Source organism: Peromyscus californicus, unplaced genomic scaffold (assembly GCF_007827085.1).
Source record: "Peromyscus californicus insignis strain IS unplaced genomic scaffold, ASM782708v3 Scaffold_12__1_contigs__length_115047231, whole genome shotgun sequence".
Classification (NCBI taxonomy): domain Eukaryota; kingdom Metazoa; phylum Chordata; class Mammalia; order Rodentia; family Cricetidae; genus Peromyscus; species Peromyscus californicus.
The window spans coordinates 69,559,638-69,576,818 of NW_026294413.1; the positions used below are offsets into that span (position 1 = coordinate 69,559,638).

Below are 17,181 nucleotides of genomic sequence, written 5' to 3' on the forward strand. Positions count from 1 at the left end.
CGGGGAGCCACGCCGACGTCACCGTGCGGCCTGTGGATTGGCGGGAGCGGCCGCGCGGTCCCTCCGCCTCCGCTCCGGAGCTGTGAAGACGCTCTGGTTGTTAAGGCGACTTGTCCCGCCTCCCGGGGACTGTTCTCAGCTTTGTGATTGGTCCCCAGGATCAAGGAATCCCGGCGTGGGCCGCGCGAGGGAAAAGATGGCGGCGATGGCAGTCGGAGGTGGCGGTGGCAGCCGCGTGTCCAGCGGGAGGGACCTGAATTGCGTCCCCGAAATAGCTGACACACTGGGTGCTGTGGCCAAGCAGGGGTGAGGGCTGAACCTCCGCCAGAGGAATATGGGATCCAAATTTGGGGACCAAGGAGGGCAAGACTTGTTCCCCGCAGGGGATGAGGGCTCGAGACACCATGACTCCTTGAGTGGGCAAGACTTCGGCCCCAAGAACGAGAGGCTGAAACTCTGGGAGGCGTGTGGTCACCGAGTTCAAAAGTCAGGGGAGTTATTGGGTAAATTAAAGAAGGGACGCAAGGCAGCCCCCCGAGGGCCTTGAGGCTGAGATTGAGAGTAGAAGGAAGTGTAAGGGACAAGCAAGAGAAGAGGTTCATCTAGCGGGGGGGAGGCATGGGCAGTGTTGGGACAAATCTGGATTTGACATTCCTGGAAAGCCAGTGTTATCAGGGAAGAACGAATGCTGCCTGGCTTGGATGTCCGTTTTTTTCTCATTCATCTTTTTCATGGCTGTGTTTTGGGGAAGAAACGGATGCACAGTGTAGTGAAAGTGATGTGCCCCAAGATGGGCTGAACTCAGTAGCCCGTGGGGTGACTGATGGCGTTATAGAACTGTGCAAAATCATGCTACTTTAAACCCAGTTGGTTGGATCTCTGGGTCCTCACTTGACATGATAATTCTGAGTCCTTCGCGGTTGTAGGTTTGATTTCCTCTGCATGCCTGTCTTCCACCCGCGTTTCAAGAGGGAGTTCACTCAGGAACCTGCTAAGAATCGGCCTGGCCCCCAGACACGATCAGACCTACTGCTGTCAGGAAGGGGTAGGGACCATCCCATGTGCCCCTTATTATTAGAGGCAGTAATAACTAATGCTTTATAGGTCTTCATTTTTCTTCTTTTCTGACTTGGTTGTATTGGTTAGCCCCTGTGATATAGGTAACTCTTGTTTCCTCATTTACTTACTAAAAGTCACAGTCCCCCATTCTCCATCAGGCTATCCCTATATCTGAGAGAAAAAGGCTTGTTTTCATCTCTGCTCTTTATTTCCCGCTGAGAACTAGAAATTGAGCAAGAAAATGCCAGACCTCATTGAGTCTTTGTCTTTTCTTGGGTGGGGGAGTGCAGACTGGAATACGCTAATTGTGGGCAAGCTTTCTCCGTGGATTCATCCAGACTCAAAAGTGGAGAAGATCCGAAGGAACTCTGAGGCGGTAAGGCAGTTGGATTTCTCTGTGGGGTCCTTTTAAAGATTAGGTCTGACTTAGGTATTGTGGCACCTACTTGTAACCTCAGCATTTGGGAGGCTGTTCCACATCAGGAAGATAATGGAGGAGGATTGAGAGTTCCAAGCCAGGAAAGGAAAAGGGGGGTGGGGGAGGAAAGAAATTAGTTGTGTCATCAAACTGGGTTAGGACAGTAATTCCCATTCCTCCAGAACCTGGTAAATCAGAGTACAGTTAAAAGTGTCTAATGCTGGGTGTGGTGGTTGACATCTGTAACTCCGCAGAGGCAGGCAGATCTCTGAGCTGGACACCTCTGACCTTGGTCTATATAGAGAGATCCAGGCCAGTCAGGGTTACATACTAAGACCCTGTTTCAAAAAGAAAAAAAAAAGTTTGAGTTCAAGGCTAGCCTGGTCTACATAGTTCTAGGATAACCAGGAGTTTGTAGATAGACCCTGTCTCAAAAAGAAAAAAGTAGGCTGGGTGGTGGTGGCTCACGCCTTTAATCCCAGCACTCAGGAGGCAGAGGCAGGCAGATCTCTGTGAGTTCAAGGCTAGCCTGGTCTACAGAGCTAGTTTCAGGACTTTGGAGGCTGAATGAGGATTGCCTCCAATTCAAGGCCAAACTGAGTTACATAGTGAATTCCAGAACAGCCTGGGCCACAATGTCAGGTCCAGTTTTAACTTCTCCAAAAGTATTTGGTTCCTAGCCCTTAATGTTTTTCTCTTTCCCTGTGTTGCAGGCTATGTTACAGGAGCTGAATTTTGGGGCATATCTGGGCCTTCCAGCTTTCCTGTTGCCCCTGAATCAGGAAGATAACACAAACCTGGCCAGAGTTTTGACCAACCACATCCACACTGGCCACCACTCTTCCATGGTATGACTTCTTTCCTGCTGGGTATCATGATGGTCAGCTGGGTGAAGTTCGCTTAGTTATGCCTCAGTGTATTTGGCCAGATTGATATGTTAGTACTACTCTCCCCTGTCCCCCATCTCAAAGTGCTGTGTAGAGAGTTTCAGAACAGAATCTCTGGGGCTAGAGGTGCAGCTCAGTTGTAGATCACTTGCCTAACATACTCTGGGTGTGAGTCTTAGCACTGTAAAACAACCAAATCATAGAAAAATACTTCATTTTTCTAGTTAAAGTAAAAGGTAGGTATTTGCATATGGATGTATATAAGATATTAAACACAAGTGTAATCACGTTTAGAAAAGCATATAAATAGATTAACTTGAGATCTGGATCAAGATCCTTTGAGGGAAGCTTCTGGACCCAATTAGTTCAAAACAGTGTTCTAACTCACAGTCCCTGTTCATCCGCAGTTCTGGATGAGGGTGCCCTTGGTGGCACCAGAGGACCTGAGGGATGATGTAATTGAGAATGTACCAACTACACACACAGAGGAGTACAGTGGGGAAGAGAAGACGTGGATGTGGTATGTCTCCTCTTGCTGCTTTGCCTGCATGGGGTAGGATGAGGAATATGGGGGACTGGGAAGAGCTCCCTGAGTGATAAGCCACATGCATTTGACGGTATTTTTGTTTCTGACTCTGGGCAGGTGGCATAACTTCCGCACTCTGTGTGACTATAGCAAGAGAATTGCAGTAGGTGAGTCCACGGGGTCCTGGGGTAGCAGGAACCTCCTAGGAGCAAGAAGCAGCAGGTTCATCCCTGGCTTGGGAGGCAGAGGCAGGTAGATCTCCGAGTTCAAGGTTAGCTGGGTCTAATTAGTGAGTTCTAGAATAGCCAGGACTATGAGATAGACTCTATCTTAAAAACAAAAAACCAAAAAAAGCAAACAACAAAAAATAGCTGATGGGTGGTGGTGCATGCCTTTAATCTTAGTACTTGGGAGGCAGGCAGACGGATCTCTATGGGTTCAAGGCCAGCCTGGTATACACAGCGAGTTCCAGGACAGCCAAGGCTACACAGACCCTATTTTGGAAAACAACAAAATCAAAAAACAAAACTAAAAAACAGAAATAAGAGTTATCAGTTTAGAAAGTTCCAGGACAGGGCTACATAAGTGAGACCATGTTTTTAAAACAAAACAAAACAAAAACAGCCAGGCGGTGGTGGCGCACGCCTTTAATCCCAGCGCTCAGAAGGCAGAGGCAGTCGGATCTCTGTGAGTTTGAGGCCAGCCTAGTTTACAGGGTGAGTTCCAGGACAGCCAGGGCTACACAGAAAAACCCTGTCTCAAAAAACCCAAAAACAAACAAATAAACAAAACCCAAAAAACCCCAACCCCCCAGCAGTTTCAGGGCTAGAGCTATGGCTTAGTGGTTAAGAGTACTTGCTGCTCTATCATGAGGACCAGAGCTCAGATCCTAGCACCCTTACTGGATATCTCATAACTGCATATTAACTCTAGCTCCAGAGGATCTGATTCCCTCTTCTGGCCTCCATGGGCACCTCTACACACATGGTATATGTGCACACACATGTGGCACACACATAATATGTACACACACATATGGCACACACATGATATATGTACATACATACACACATATGCACATGAATAAAATTTAAATCTAAAAAGACCAAGGATCAACAATTTCATGAGGCTGGGGGTATAACTCAGTTGGTAGAGCACTTGGTTGCCTATATACACATGAAGCTCTAAGTAAGATCCATAGCACACGTAAAACCAGATGTAATGGCACATGCCCGAATCCCAGCACTTAGGAAGTGGAGGCAGGAGGATCAGAAGTTCATGGGAAGTTCAGTGCTATACTGGGCTACTTGAGACCCACTCTTAAAATAGAACCAGCACTGGCCATTCTGTTTCCATGTACCTTTAATTCCAGAATGTGGGTGGCAGATCTCTCGTGAGTTCGAGGCCAGCCACGACTATACAGTGAGAACCTGTCTGAAAAAGGGAAGAAATAGATGAGTTCTGTGTGTGTTTTGGCTGCCTTCTCTGGGCTCAACCACCAGTTTTCAGCAGAAGGAAAAAACTTGCATCCCAGTAAGGCAGGGCTCCCTGCCTAACAACAGGTGGTAGGCCTTTTTCTTCCTTTGTGCAGCTCTTGAAATTGGGGCTGACCTCCCATCCAGTCACGTCATCGATCGTTGGCTTGGAGAGCCCATCAAAGCAGCTATTCTTCCCACCAGCATTTTCCTAACCAACAAGAAGGGATTTCCTGTCCTTTCTAAGATGCAGCAGAGGCTGATCTTCCGGCTCCTCAAGGTGGGTGGCCCAAGGGTATCTCCTGACTTGTTCACTTGTACAGCACATTTTCTCTCTGCAAGAGGCATAGGTGATTTTGTGTGTGTGTGTGTGTGTGTGTGTGTGTGTGTGTGTGTGTGTGTGTGTGTGATTTCTGGAGAAGGAACCAAACTTCATGAGAAATTTGTTGTATTATATCAGGAAACTTTTTCTCTAATTCTACTGTATTTAAATATGCTGGCATAAGCCACCTGGCATTAGACTCAAAGTTTGATCCAGCCTAAGTCAGGCTGAACTGAGTTTCCCTGCCTGCCATGAAACCTGCAAGGCCCCCTCACTTGTGGCCGTTTGAGTCAGGATGATGCTTATATGGCAAAGGAGGCCTTTATAGACTTATCAGAGCCCCACCTTTTTTGGTCTCGGATTGCTGCTGGAGACCTGTTGGTGTGGGTTTTATTTCATGTCAGGCTTTTGGTCGTAAACCAGAATTTGTGATAGTCATGGTCTGTGGGCTGGGTCTAATGGTCTGACTTCTCACAGTTGGAAGTGCAGTTTATCATCACGGGCACCAACCACCACTCAGAGAAGGAATTCTGCTCCTACCTCCAGTACTTGGAATACTTAAGCCAAAACCGCCCTCCACCCAATGCGTACGAACTCTTTGCCAAAGGCTATGAAGACTATCTGCAGTCCCCACTTCAGGTAGGTTTGGGGCACATTCACAAAGGTGAGAGAAGGGACTGGAGAGGTTATTCAGCAGTCAAGAGCACTGGCCTCTCTTCCAGAGGACCTGGATTTGATTCCCAGCACTCCCATGGTGGCTCACAACTGTGGTCCCAGGAGATCTGATGCTTTCGGTACCCTTTCCTCAAGCACTGCCTGCGTGTGGTGTGCAGACATACATGCAGGGAAAAGACCCATGCACAGTTTTTTTTTTTTGTTTTTTTTTGTATTGTTTTTCGAGACAGGGTTTCTCTGTAGTTTTGGTGCCTGTCCAGGATCTCACTGTGTAGACCAGGCTGGCCTCGAACTCAACAGAGATCCGCCTGGCTCTGCCTCCTGAGTGCTGGGTTTAAAGGTGTGCGCCACCATCACCTGACAACACAGATATTTTTTAATTGAAAAAAAAAATCTCAAAAAGCCACAATAATAATAAAATAATAATAATGATGATAGCAAGAGATGGGGCAAGAGCTATCTCTTGAGAGTAGGTGGTCCAGGATCCTATGAAAATTCAGGAAGCAATGGGAGATTTTTGATATCTTGGCCATTTGCCAAAATCTGGCCAACTTGTTCTTTTTCTCATTTATCAGCCACTGATGGACAATCTGGAATCTCAGACATATGAAGTATTTGAAAAGGACCCCATCAAATACTCTCAATATCAGCAGGTATAGTGTTGGCTTCAGGGTGGCAGAGCACAGGGTAAGATCAGTGAAGAAGGGGTCATAGCTATGAGGTTTTCTGTCCTTCCCCCAGGCTATCTATAAATGTTTGCTAGACCGAGTACCGGAAGAAGAAAAGGAGACCAATGTCCAGTGAGTGCTTTCCTCATGGTCCCAGGGAGCTGTGCGCCTGTTTCTCCATCTGCTCAGTCTGCTTGACTCTTCCCTTTTCGTAGGGTGCTAATGGTGCTGGGTGCAGGCCGGGGTCCCTTGGTGAATGCATCTCTCCGGGCAGCCAAGCAGGCTGACCGGCGGATAAGGCTGTATGCTGTGGAGAAGAACCCCAATGCTGTGGTGACGTGAGTAGCAGCCTGCTTGCTGGGCAGCTTGTCCTGGGTCCCCGTTTCCAGCCCCGGTTCTTACTCTGTTCCCTCTGTTTCAGGCTAGAGAACTGGCAGTTTGAAGAATGGGGGAGCCAGGTGACAGTTGTCTCATCAGACATGCGGGAATGGGTGGCTCCAGAGAAAGCGGACATCATCGTCAGTGAGCTGCTGGGCTCCTTTGCCGACAATGAGCTGTCACCTGAGTGTCTGGATGGAGCACAGCACTTCCTGAAAGGTTTGTCCAGGCTGGGTGGATGAGGCAGTTGATGGCTGGTCCAGGAAGCAGCCTTGGAAGTCAGATCATTCGGCTGCACATTGCTGCTTGCTAGATTAGAAAATGATGTCAGATATCGGGGCTGGAGAGATGGCTCAGCAGTTAAGAGCACCAGTTGCTCTTCCAGAGGTCCTGAGTTCAATTCCCAGCAACCACATGGTGGCTCACAACCATCTACAGTGGGATCTGTTGCCCTCTTCTGGAATAAAGGCACATATATACATAAAATAAATAAATAAGTCTTTAAGAGAAAAAAAAAAGAAAATGATGTCCGATATCAAAACTTCTGAGAGAGCCATAAGTGGGTGGACTACCTAAGGTCTGTGAGCTCCCTGAGTTGGCATAATATGTATGCACTTTGAGGACCATGGGTAGGGCCTGGCCACAGAGCATTTACTTAAAATGAGACTCTGGGTACAGTCTCTGCCATAAGGGGTACTTGAGCTTAATGTTCATTGGGAACGTTCCTGGGGTATTACGATCCCCACAAAATTTCAAAACCACCAGATTGGAGTCCTGCCTTGCCTCCTGGTAGTCGTCAGCGGTGGGCTGTGTACATGATGTGGTCCCGTGGGATTGTGTCATTGGGACGTCCATCATAGTCATCTTGGTGTGTCTAAGACTGTTGTTTACACATAGTAGTTTAACACTCATCCCAGAATTTGTTCTGTTGCTAAGTATGCATGACTACGTTACGTTTCTTTACTTTTAATCTGTGGCTCTAAATTAGCCTCAGAGTGAAATCCCTGTGGCACATCAACCTGTCTTCCTGCCATGCCCCGGGCAGCCGTGGCATGTTTCATTGTTTGGGCTTTCAGTTAGTGCAAACCTGCCGTTTCCCTCCCTTTGGAAACTAATTGGTCCCTCTTGCTCTGTAGACGATGGTGTGAGCATCCCTGGAGAATATACCTCCTTCCTGGCTCCCATTTCTTCCTCTAAGTTGTACAATGAGGTCCGAGCCTGTCGGGAGAAGGACCGTGACCCTGAGGTAAAGAGCTGCTTTTCTGGAAGGTGGAAATATTCGTTAGTCTTCTCTGTTTTCTTCCTGTGGAGCAGATGAAGAAGTAAAAGAGAAATTGGGATTGAAGGAAGTGTTTGAAGTGAAGCGGTGTTTTTGTTTGTTCTTTGACCTGGGGTTTGAGCTTTCTCTGGGGAAGTTGGTACCCCATCTGTGTCCTCTAGCTCTGGTTTCTCTCTGTGTACAGGCCCAGTTTGAGATGCCGTACGTGGTTCGGCTGCACAACTTCCACCAGCTGTCTGCACCCCAGCCCTGCTTCACCTTCAGCCATCCCAACCGAGGTAGGCTCCTGCACGGCCATCCTGCTTCCCCCCCTCGCTGTCCCAGTCTGCATGTCTAGTCCTCTTGTGCGAGAGCTTATTCAAGTTTTGCCAAGTTCTCCGGGGTTCCAGCCCCTTGTCATCCAGCCACACCTTTCCTAACAGATCCTATGATTGACAACAACCGCTACTGCACCTTGGAGTTTCCTGTGGAGGTGAACACGGTGCTGCATGGCTTTGCCGGCTACTTTGAGACTGTGCTTTATCGGGACATCACTCTGAGTGAGTGTCTGGGATGGTGTAAGGACATCACCGCACTGGGGACATTCCTTCAGTCTGCACGTTCTTGAGACTGCTCCAGAAAGCTTGACTCCTTCGAGTTTTTGAGGCTGGGGCTGAATACGAGTGGATGTTATGTTAGGGCTAGCACACGAATTTGGTGGGGAACCAGGTCAGGAATTGGGGATCTTGGATTCCTCCTTTTTATGGTCACAGAAGATCACAGGTAAGAGGGAAGGCGGAGACCTCTAGGTTCCATTATTCTGTCTCCACAGGTATCCGTCCAGAGACTCACTCTCCTGGGATGTTCTCATGGTTTCCCATCCTCTTCCCCATTAAGGTAGGCATCACCTGTAGGCTGTATGTTGAGGGATAACTTTGCTCGTGGTGTTCTGCTCCTGTCCCTCAGATAGTTGGCTGTAACCCACGTTCTGCTCTGTCACCTGCTCTGAGAAGTTGGTACATTCCGGTTGGGGTCACCTAAGTGGACTCCCCACATCTCAGAGCACTCTTGTCCGGTCTTTACCTGGGGCAGGCATCTCTTTTTACAGCTCTCATTTGAATTTGCCTCATCATTTAAACCCTTCAGTGCCTCTTCCCACTGCCCTTCGGTGACGGTGTTGTGAGAGTTGGTTTGGTGGATTTTTCCTGCCTTCCAGCTGCTGTCTCCAGCTTTTATTCCTCTCTGCTTTGCCTGTGAGGGTCTTTGCTCATCTCGCCACCCTGCTGACTAACCTAGGTTTCCTGGAAATTCCTGCTGTCGGGTCGTTTTCCGGACCTCCTAGAGTAGGTTGGCTTCCTCTTAGGTGCTTTCATGGAGTCTTGTACATGCTCATAGATTCTCCACCCTTTGTTCACCCCCTGAGTGTTCCATATTTTGACAGAGTAGGTAAGGTCAGAATACTTTTGTTTTTATCTTTTGTTGTTTGGTTTTGAGAGAGATACGGTTTGGAATTATGGCCCAAGTTGGCTTTGAAATCCTCCTGCCTCAGCACTCTGGGGTTATAGGTTTGTACCCTCCACTTGGCTGTTTGCCATCTAGTCTCTGCCTACCCTAGGCCATTACCAAGTACAGTGCATCAGCTCTACCTGAATTTCCCTGTCTTCTTCCTATTCCAGCAGCCCATCACGGTGCGCGAAGGCCAAAGCATCTGCGTGCGTTTCTGGCGATGCAGCAATTCTAAGAAGGTGTGGTATGAGTGGGCGGTGACAGCACCAGTCTGTTCTTCTATTCACAACCCTACCGGCCGCTCCTATACCATTGGCCTCTAGCCCCGTGTGCAATGTCAGAGCCTTGGAAACGCTTGGAGTTCTGTTCCTACAGCACAGAAGGTGCAGAACATCTGCTGGTACAGTTCATCTGAGAGACCCTCACCCCTCAGAGATTAACGTTTCAGTCTGCTTTCCTACCTTATGTCATGGTGGGCAAGGGTAGGCATTCCAGGACTGCCAAGCATGGTGGTGCACACCTTCAATCCCAGCAGTCTGGAGGCAGAGGCAGGTGGATCTCTGTGAGTTCAAGGCTAGCCTGGTCTACCTAGTGAGTTCCAGGCCAACTAGGGCTGCATAGTGAGACCCTGTTTCCAAAAAGGAAAAAAAAAAACAGACGGGACACAAGCCACCAATCTTCAAAGGCCTCTGGCTAGGGCATGAAGAATTAATAGTGCTGGATATGAAGCAGCATGAACAGGTACTCAGCCTTCAGAGCAGGGGTCTGGAGAAAAAAAGAAAAGGTTTGTGGAACAGCCCCGAGAACATGTGCATCGAACAAATTTCCAGCCTTTGCCTTGCCTTATTCTGTTGTTGTTTGGATGGTTTTGTGTAAGAAGGAAATACAAATAAAGTGAAGTTATGGCCTCTGCTGCTTTACGTTGCTGTTCCTGCCTGTTTTCCTCCACCTCACTTAAATCTGGACATGTTTGGGTCTGTGCTCTTGCCTTACCTAAGACCCAAAGGGACCTAAGAGACTGAGTGAGAGCCAGTGCTGTTGGGTAGTAGAGTATGGAGTACTCAGTGGTAACCTGTGAGGTCCGGAGTCATGTCTGTGTCCACCCCCTCACCCCCCACCCTGAGACTTCTGGATGTAGGCCTTTTCTGACTGGTCCATTAGGTCCGTTAGTCTGTTCTCTAGGAAGCATGATATGAGTAAAACTAGTTAGCTTCTGCCTGCCTTAGATGGATTGTCGGGCGTCTCCAGTAAAGTCACAGAATAGTTAGTCCGGTTGTCCATTTTACAGAGGGCTATTTGAAATCAGTACAGTGAAATGATGTTGCTACATGTTCCAATTAGTACTGTGTCTAATAGCCAGTCAATTTTGGGGTAGTGCAGGATTGGGCAGCCAAAGTCTCCAGGAGTTATGAAGTGAAAGATGGCATCATCAGTTCCTTTCTTTTAGAAGAGAATACTTCGCAGTATGTGTCACTGAGAAATGATCTCAGTTTACATTTGCAGTAGGGGGTAATGTGGGGTGCTGATGTGGACAGCAGTGTGGCCTTGGCATCTGGCAATATTCAAGTCCCAAGTAGTGGGTTCAGGAGGGACAGTCCGGAGGGTTGGGTAGCTGCCCACCCAGGACGGAGGTGTGGGGCCCTACAAAACAATCTCCGAGAACGAAGATCCTACCCTCTTCTAGTCAGTAGGTCCATGTGGTCAAGGATGACCTCTGTTGGCTCTGCCCAAGGTTTTGAATGAGGTACCATCAGCATCTATATCGAGGGAATAAAGACTGTTTTCCCTTTTTTTTTTTTTTTTTTTTTTGGTTTTTCAAGACAGGGTTTCTCTGTGTAGCTTTGCGCCTTTCCTGGAACTCACTTGGTAGCCCAGGCTGGCCTCGAACTCACAAAGATCCGCCTGGCTCTGCCTCCTGAGTGCTAGGATTAAAGGCGTGCGCCACCACTACCCGGCCTTCCCTTCCTTCTATAAGTCACTTAACCAAGGACTGAGTGGTGAGCACCTACCAAAGACTACTACCAAAGCACCTATCAAAACACCAAAGCACCTGCCAGAGCACCTTAGACATGTTTGGCCCAGGTCAGTGACTTCACCCAGGTGCTGCCATCATCCCTCAAACTCCCAATATTTGGTAAATTCTTCCTGAAGTGGCTGATTGGTTTTTAAGCATTCCTCTGCCCCTTGGCACTGTGGTCTCATCTGACAAAGCCCAGGCACTGCTATGCCTGTGGGAGGTTAATGTGATTTGGGGGCAGGGATGGAAGAATGGCCTGCAGTGCATAGTGGATGGGATTTAATGCCCTTCAAGGGCTGGGGAGATGGCTCTTCAGTTAAGAATACTAGCTGTGCCTGGCGGTAGTGGTGTACGCCTTTAATCCCAGCACTCCAGAGGCAGGGGTAGGTGGATCTCTGAGTTCGAGGCCAGCCTGGTCTACAGAGTGAGTTCCAGGACAGGCTCCAAAGCTACACAGAGAAACCATGTCTCAAAAAAAAAAAAAAAAAAAAAAAAAAAAAAAAACCCAAAAACAAACAAACAAACCAAAAAAACTTTTTTCAGAGAGGAACTGGGTTCAATTCCCAGCATCCATGTGGTGTTTACGACCTTCCAAAACACCTGTTCCAGGGGATCTACTGGCCTCTTCTGAGCTTCATGGGCAGTAGGCACACACATGGTGCACAGACATGCAGCTAAAACACTCCTGCACATAATTAAGGGATTTTGACCCATAAGTTAGGACATTGAGAGGTCTTGACAGTTACCACCTTAAAATGCATAATATTTGGAACATTACTGCTTTTAGAACTTCTAGAAAAACCCAACTAAACCCAATGAGATTGTCAGGCCTGGCAGGGCAAGGCTGAGAGAGGAGGATTGGTTGAATCCTGGAGTTCAGGGCCATAATGCACTCACTCTGCCACTGATCACCACAAGTTCCAGCATCAATTTGGTGGTGACTTCCTGGGAGTGAAGGACCACTAGAATTGCCTAAGGAGGGATGAGCGACAGAATGGATCAGTAGTGGTTTGAGTGAGAATGCCCCCCATAGGCTCATACATTTGAATACTTGGTCCCCAGTTGGTGGAACTGTTTGGGAAGGATTAGGAGGTGTGACCTGTTGGAGGAGGACGGTGTCATTGGGGGTGGGCTTTGAGATTTCAAAAGCTCATGCCATTTCCAGCCAGCTCTCTCTGCCTCCTGTTTGTGGATCAGGAAGTAAGCTTTTAGCTACTGCTCTAGCCCCATGCCTGCCTGTCTCCTAGCATGCTCCCCACAATGATGGTCATGGACTAACCTCCTGTAAGCCCCAATAAACTCTTCTGTAAATTGTCTTGGTCATAGTGTTTTATCATGGCAATAGAAAAGTAAGGTTCAAAATTCCGCTTCTGATTAGTAGAGGGGCTGTGCCTGTGAATAGCCACTAACACTCCAGCCTGGGCACCATAGTTGCCTCCTCAAAGGCACCACCTCCTCAAAACAAAACCAAAACAATCCGAAGTTTGCTCATTTATTTTTTTTCCAAGATGGAGTTTCCTGTGTAGCTTTGCTTGTCCTAGAACTCACTGTGTATACCAGGCTGGCCTTGAACTCAAAGATCTACCTGAAAAAGGCGAGTTCCACCACGTCTGGCATGCCAGTTTATTCAAATTAGCAGCAGAAGACTGCCTACTCATTGGAACATCATAGTGTATTTATTTCTGATAGCTCTTTCACTAAACAACATGATCTGGGATCACTCAGGTATATATTACCCATGGTTGACAGAAATGTCATGTGATACATGACTATATATGTCTGTGCTTAATGGCTGTGAATGAAGACTTCATATACGCAGGATTGTCGGTCGACTTCAGTGAAAGATCTTTTTGGGGGATTGCTCATAGAGCCTCAAGCATACTATACACACACAGAGTTACATCCCTATCTCCTTAAATATTTACAGACAAGGTCTCTTGTAGTACAAGTTAGCTTTGAACTTGGTATGTTATGGAATACCCAGGGGCCGGGGAGAATCTACAACCAGCTAATAATTAATCTTTGAGGATAAGAAATAATCTCTGTACACAAAACTCCTTAGTCCATATTATTCTGTGTCAGTTCTCTCTCTACACAGCTTCTATTCTGCTCTCATGCCTAGTTCCTTTCTTGCCTGATTTCTCTCTACCTTTATCTGCTGTCCCCTCTATGTTCTATCTCAATTCTCTCATCTTAGCTCTGCCCCATCTAGGTCCTCATCTATCTAGTTCTTTCCCACCTTAGCTCCCCTACATCTCCTTCTTTCTCATCTTATTCTTCCTCATCTTGTTCTTCCCCAACCTGGCTCTTCCTCATCTTCCATCTTGTTCCTCTAGTAGTCTCTTTAAGCCCTTCAATCTAGTTCTTCCCTATCTAGTTCATTCCTCTCCAGTTCTTATCCATCTAGTTCTTCTGTTCTCTTGTCTCTGCCTCGTCTTCAAGTTCTCTCCTTAAAAATCCTCCTCTCTCTCTTTATACCTCTCTGATCCCCCAAGTCTCTCAGGAATCCAGTTATAAACCCAAGCAATAGCAATCCTCTGGCAGGGCAAGGTCATCAGACTTGAATTCTTACAGGTTCATAAAGGCAGGTAAGAATTTTCCTCAGGCAGTGACCACCAGGCTTTCTTTTACAACCCAAAATGGGAGTGGCAAAAGAGGAGGTCAACTGAGTGCTAATGACCAGTTAGTATATCCAAAAGGGGATCTATGTGCTCAGTCTACATTCCTAAAAGTGGTTAGGTAAGAAGTAAGGTTGTATAAGAAAGAAGGGTCTCACCCTAAATTGCACAAGAAATAAAGCTATTCGCCTGACCTAGGAGACAGGTGTTGTTTCGTTTGGTCTTGGATGCTTGATAGGCATTTTAGATAAATACACTGTTAGGAGTTCTTGGAAGCATACATAGCATTACAAGAAAATCATTTTAGGAACCAGCTAATATGTAGATACAAAAGCTAAAATATCACCAAGACTTCTTAAGCCATGGCTTGACCTTTGGAGAAGTCCTTGACTTTTCCAAGTAGGAGCTTTTGTGATAGTAGCTGAATCCCATTACGTTTTCCTGTGGCTTGCAGCAGTTTGTAGCTGCCCATGAAGTAGGATTCTCCTACTTCTACCTGTTGGGTGCTTGATTTCGTGGGACATGGTGTCCAATTTTCCTCAGTGTTTGGGATGGAACCTAGGACTTCCTGCCTTGACTGCTGGACAAATACTCTGCCAGCTGAGCTACGTCTCTAGCCCCAATCTGTCTTCATCTTCTTTCATTGAAAGCTTTGTGCATGGGTTAAGATATTCTCATGCTGTAGCAAAAACTGCAGAGTTCTGGGAGTCTAGGCAGGAGTCACCATGGCTGACTAAAGATGAGCAATGCTTGAAGTCACAAGTATTTTATTTAGAGAGGAAGATAAACTTGTTTTGCTTTGTATGTGTTGTGTGTGCTGTTTGCACCAAGCAAGATGTCCTAGCTGGTTTTTACTGCTCCCTACCTACCTAATTGCTTTAAGACAGGGTCTCTTGATAAACTGGAAGTCCCCTGCTTCAGCTAGGCTGACGGGCTGGCCATTGGGTTCTCAGGATCTTCCTGTCTCCATTTCTCTGGTGATAGAGTTACAGGAGAGTGTAGTCATTGAAAGACCCAGACACAGTTCCCCCAGAAACCCAAAAGAGCTGAGGGAAGAGATATCTTAAAAGTGAGTCAGTTCCCCCTTCCTGGAGAGGGTGAAGTCAGGTGTTTTCAAAAAAACAAAGTCAGGATGTCTGATGGTAACCGATTAACCATGAGATGCTCCTCTCCGGAGATAACATGACCAGACCCCGGAGATGAGTTGTAAAACGCCTGACAGGGCAAACAGATAAGCTAAAATAAGACAAAGTCCAGGCCCGGGAAAATCTCGACCAATCAAGGATGGACCCGTACTAACCCCCTCCCCTCTAAGAAATTTTGTGGTTTTTGCCTATAAAAACTAACTTCCCCAAGAAAGAGTAACTCCTCCATGCCTCACTGCACTGAGGCCAGTGAATGCTTGAGATGAGTTCCCTGTCACGGCAACTTGTAATGGAAATAAACCTTGCTTTTGCATTCTGGTATGCTTGTCCTGGGTGGTCTCTCTGGGGGTCACGATCTGGGCACAACAGTCATGTCAGCCATTTTATGTGGGTGCTGGAGACTTGAACTCAGTTCCTCAAGCTCGCACAGAAAGCACTCTTACCGCTGAGCTACCTCACCATCACTCCTGTTTTGTTTGTTGTTGTTGACAGGATTTCATGACCTTGAGCTTGATGTGTAACTGATGAGACCTTGAATTTTTTTTAATTACTTTTTTCCTTTTGTTCTTTTTTTGTTTTTTCAAGACAGGGTTTCTCTGTGTAGCTTTGCGCCTATCCTGGAACTCACTCTGTAGCCCAGGCTGGCCTCGAACTCACAGAGATCCGCCTGCTTCTGCCTCCTGAGTGCTGGGATTAAAGGCGTGCGCCGCCACCGCCCGGCCTTTAATTACTTTTAATGAGCTGCAGCAGTGGCTGAACTAGTCGCAGGCTCCTTTAATCCCAGCACTCGGGAGGCAGAGGCAGGCAGATCTCTGTGAGTTTGAGACCAGCCTGGGCTACATAGTGAAAACCAGGACAACCAGAGCTAAGTAGAGAGACCCTGTCTCAAAAACAAAACAAAACAAAAAGACTGGTTGCTATTCCAGAGGACCCGGGTTTGATTCCCAACACCACTCTGAGGACATGCTTGGTGCACAGACACACATGCAGGCAAACACCCATCTATCTATCTATCTATCTATCTATCTATCTATCTATCTACCTGTCTGTCTGTCTGTCTGTCTGTCTATCTATCTATCTATCTTTTATTTAACTAAAAAATTTTTTTGAGATGGTCTCTCTGTGTAGCCCTGGCTGTCCTGGAACTCCCTCTGTAGACCAGGCTGGCCTCGAACTCAGAGATCCACCTGCCTCTGCCTTCTAAGTGATGGGATTAAGTGCATGCGCCGACACCTTCTAGGTGGTTTGCTTTGGTTTTGAGACAGAGCGACTCCAATTCCTGGAGATGCTCATGCCTCCTCCTCCACGTGCTGGAATCTCAGCTTCGAGGATCCGCGCCAGCTCTGAGCTGTGGCTTTGTGCGTCAAGTTCTGTGAAAATCACTGCACATTCACAAGAACCCTGTGACATAGGAGCCGTGCATTCTTCCCACAAGAGGGAAGGAAATGATACCTAGAAGACTAAGCTGCTGCAGACCACGGTCAACTGACTCCAGAGCCTTTTGTCTGAACCTTAGGACACATCACTCCCACCTTGTTTATTTTTAGTACAGTGTGTGTGTACACGTATGTGTGTGTGTGTATACAAGTATGTTTGTGTGTACACATGTATGTGCCCACATCTGCCACAGCGCGCCTACAGTCAGAAGAGGACAACTTCCTGTCCTCTGTGGGTCCCACAGATGGAACTCAGGTTGTCAGACTTGATGGTTGAGTGAGTCACTAGATGGGCCAGCTTATCAACCCCATTTACTTATTTTTTGAGACAAGATCTCATGTAGTTCAGGCTAGCATCAATTTCTCCATGTGCTTGAAGGAGACTTTAAATTCCTGGTCCTGCCTCTCCCTCCCAAGTGCTTGAATTACAGGTTGGCACAGTCAAGACCAGCCTCAGATTTGAAGCTAGGATCTTTTTGGAGCGAGGCCTTACTATGTAGCTCAGGCTGGTCTCAAACTCTCTATCCCCCTGCCTCAGTCTCCTTAGTGCCTGGATTACAGGCATGCTCACCAAACCTAGTTTACTTCCTCCCTACCCCAGGGTAGTTGGCATACATTAAAACTTTCTACATTAAAGTCTATAATTTATTTTTAATTCTTGTTTATTTATTTAAAGACAGGGTCTTACTATGTAGCCCTGGCTGGCCCAAAACTCGTTATATAGACCAGGTTTACTTCAGATTCATAGAGATCTGCTGGCTGGAATTAAAAGTGGAATTAAAAATTAAAAGTG

At 47.1% G+C, this 17,181-nt stretch overlaps 1 protein-coding gene across 2 annotated transcripts; it reads left to right on the forward strand.

Annotated features, from left to right (window-relative positions):
* The first annotated feature begins 174 nt into the window (after window positions 1–174).
* On the forward strand, window positions 175–10,092 carry Prmt5 (protein arginine methyltransferase 5). 2 transcript variants are annotated; one of them, XM_052733253.1, is made up of 17 exons: window positions 175–306; window positions 927–1,045; window positions 1,350–1,435; window positions 2,191–2,325; window positions 2,772–2,884; window positions 3,008–3,057; window positions 4,482–4,645; window positions 5,165–5,326; window positions 5,938–6,015; window positions 6,104–6,162; window positions 6,246–6,368; window positions 6,452–6,627; window positions 7,545–7,654; window positions 7,872–7,965; window positions 8,110–8,226; window positions 8,499–8,563; window positions 9,343–10,092. In XM_052733253.1, the coding sequence occupies exons 1-17, from the start codon at window positions 197–199 to the stop codon at window positions 9,493–9,495; spliced, it is 1,914 nt and encodes a 637-aa protein (XP_052589213.1). In that variant the 5' UTR covers window positions 175–196; the 3' UTR covers window positions 9,496–10,092. The 2 variants fall into 2 exon arrangements, with proteins under 2 accessions (XP_052589213.1, XP_052589214.1); XM_052733254.1 differs by lacking the exon at window positions 927–1,045 and having other exon boundaries at window positions 192–306.
* Window positions 10,093–17,181: the final 7,089 nt, after the last annotated feature.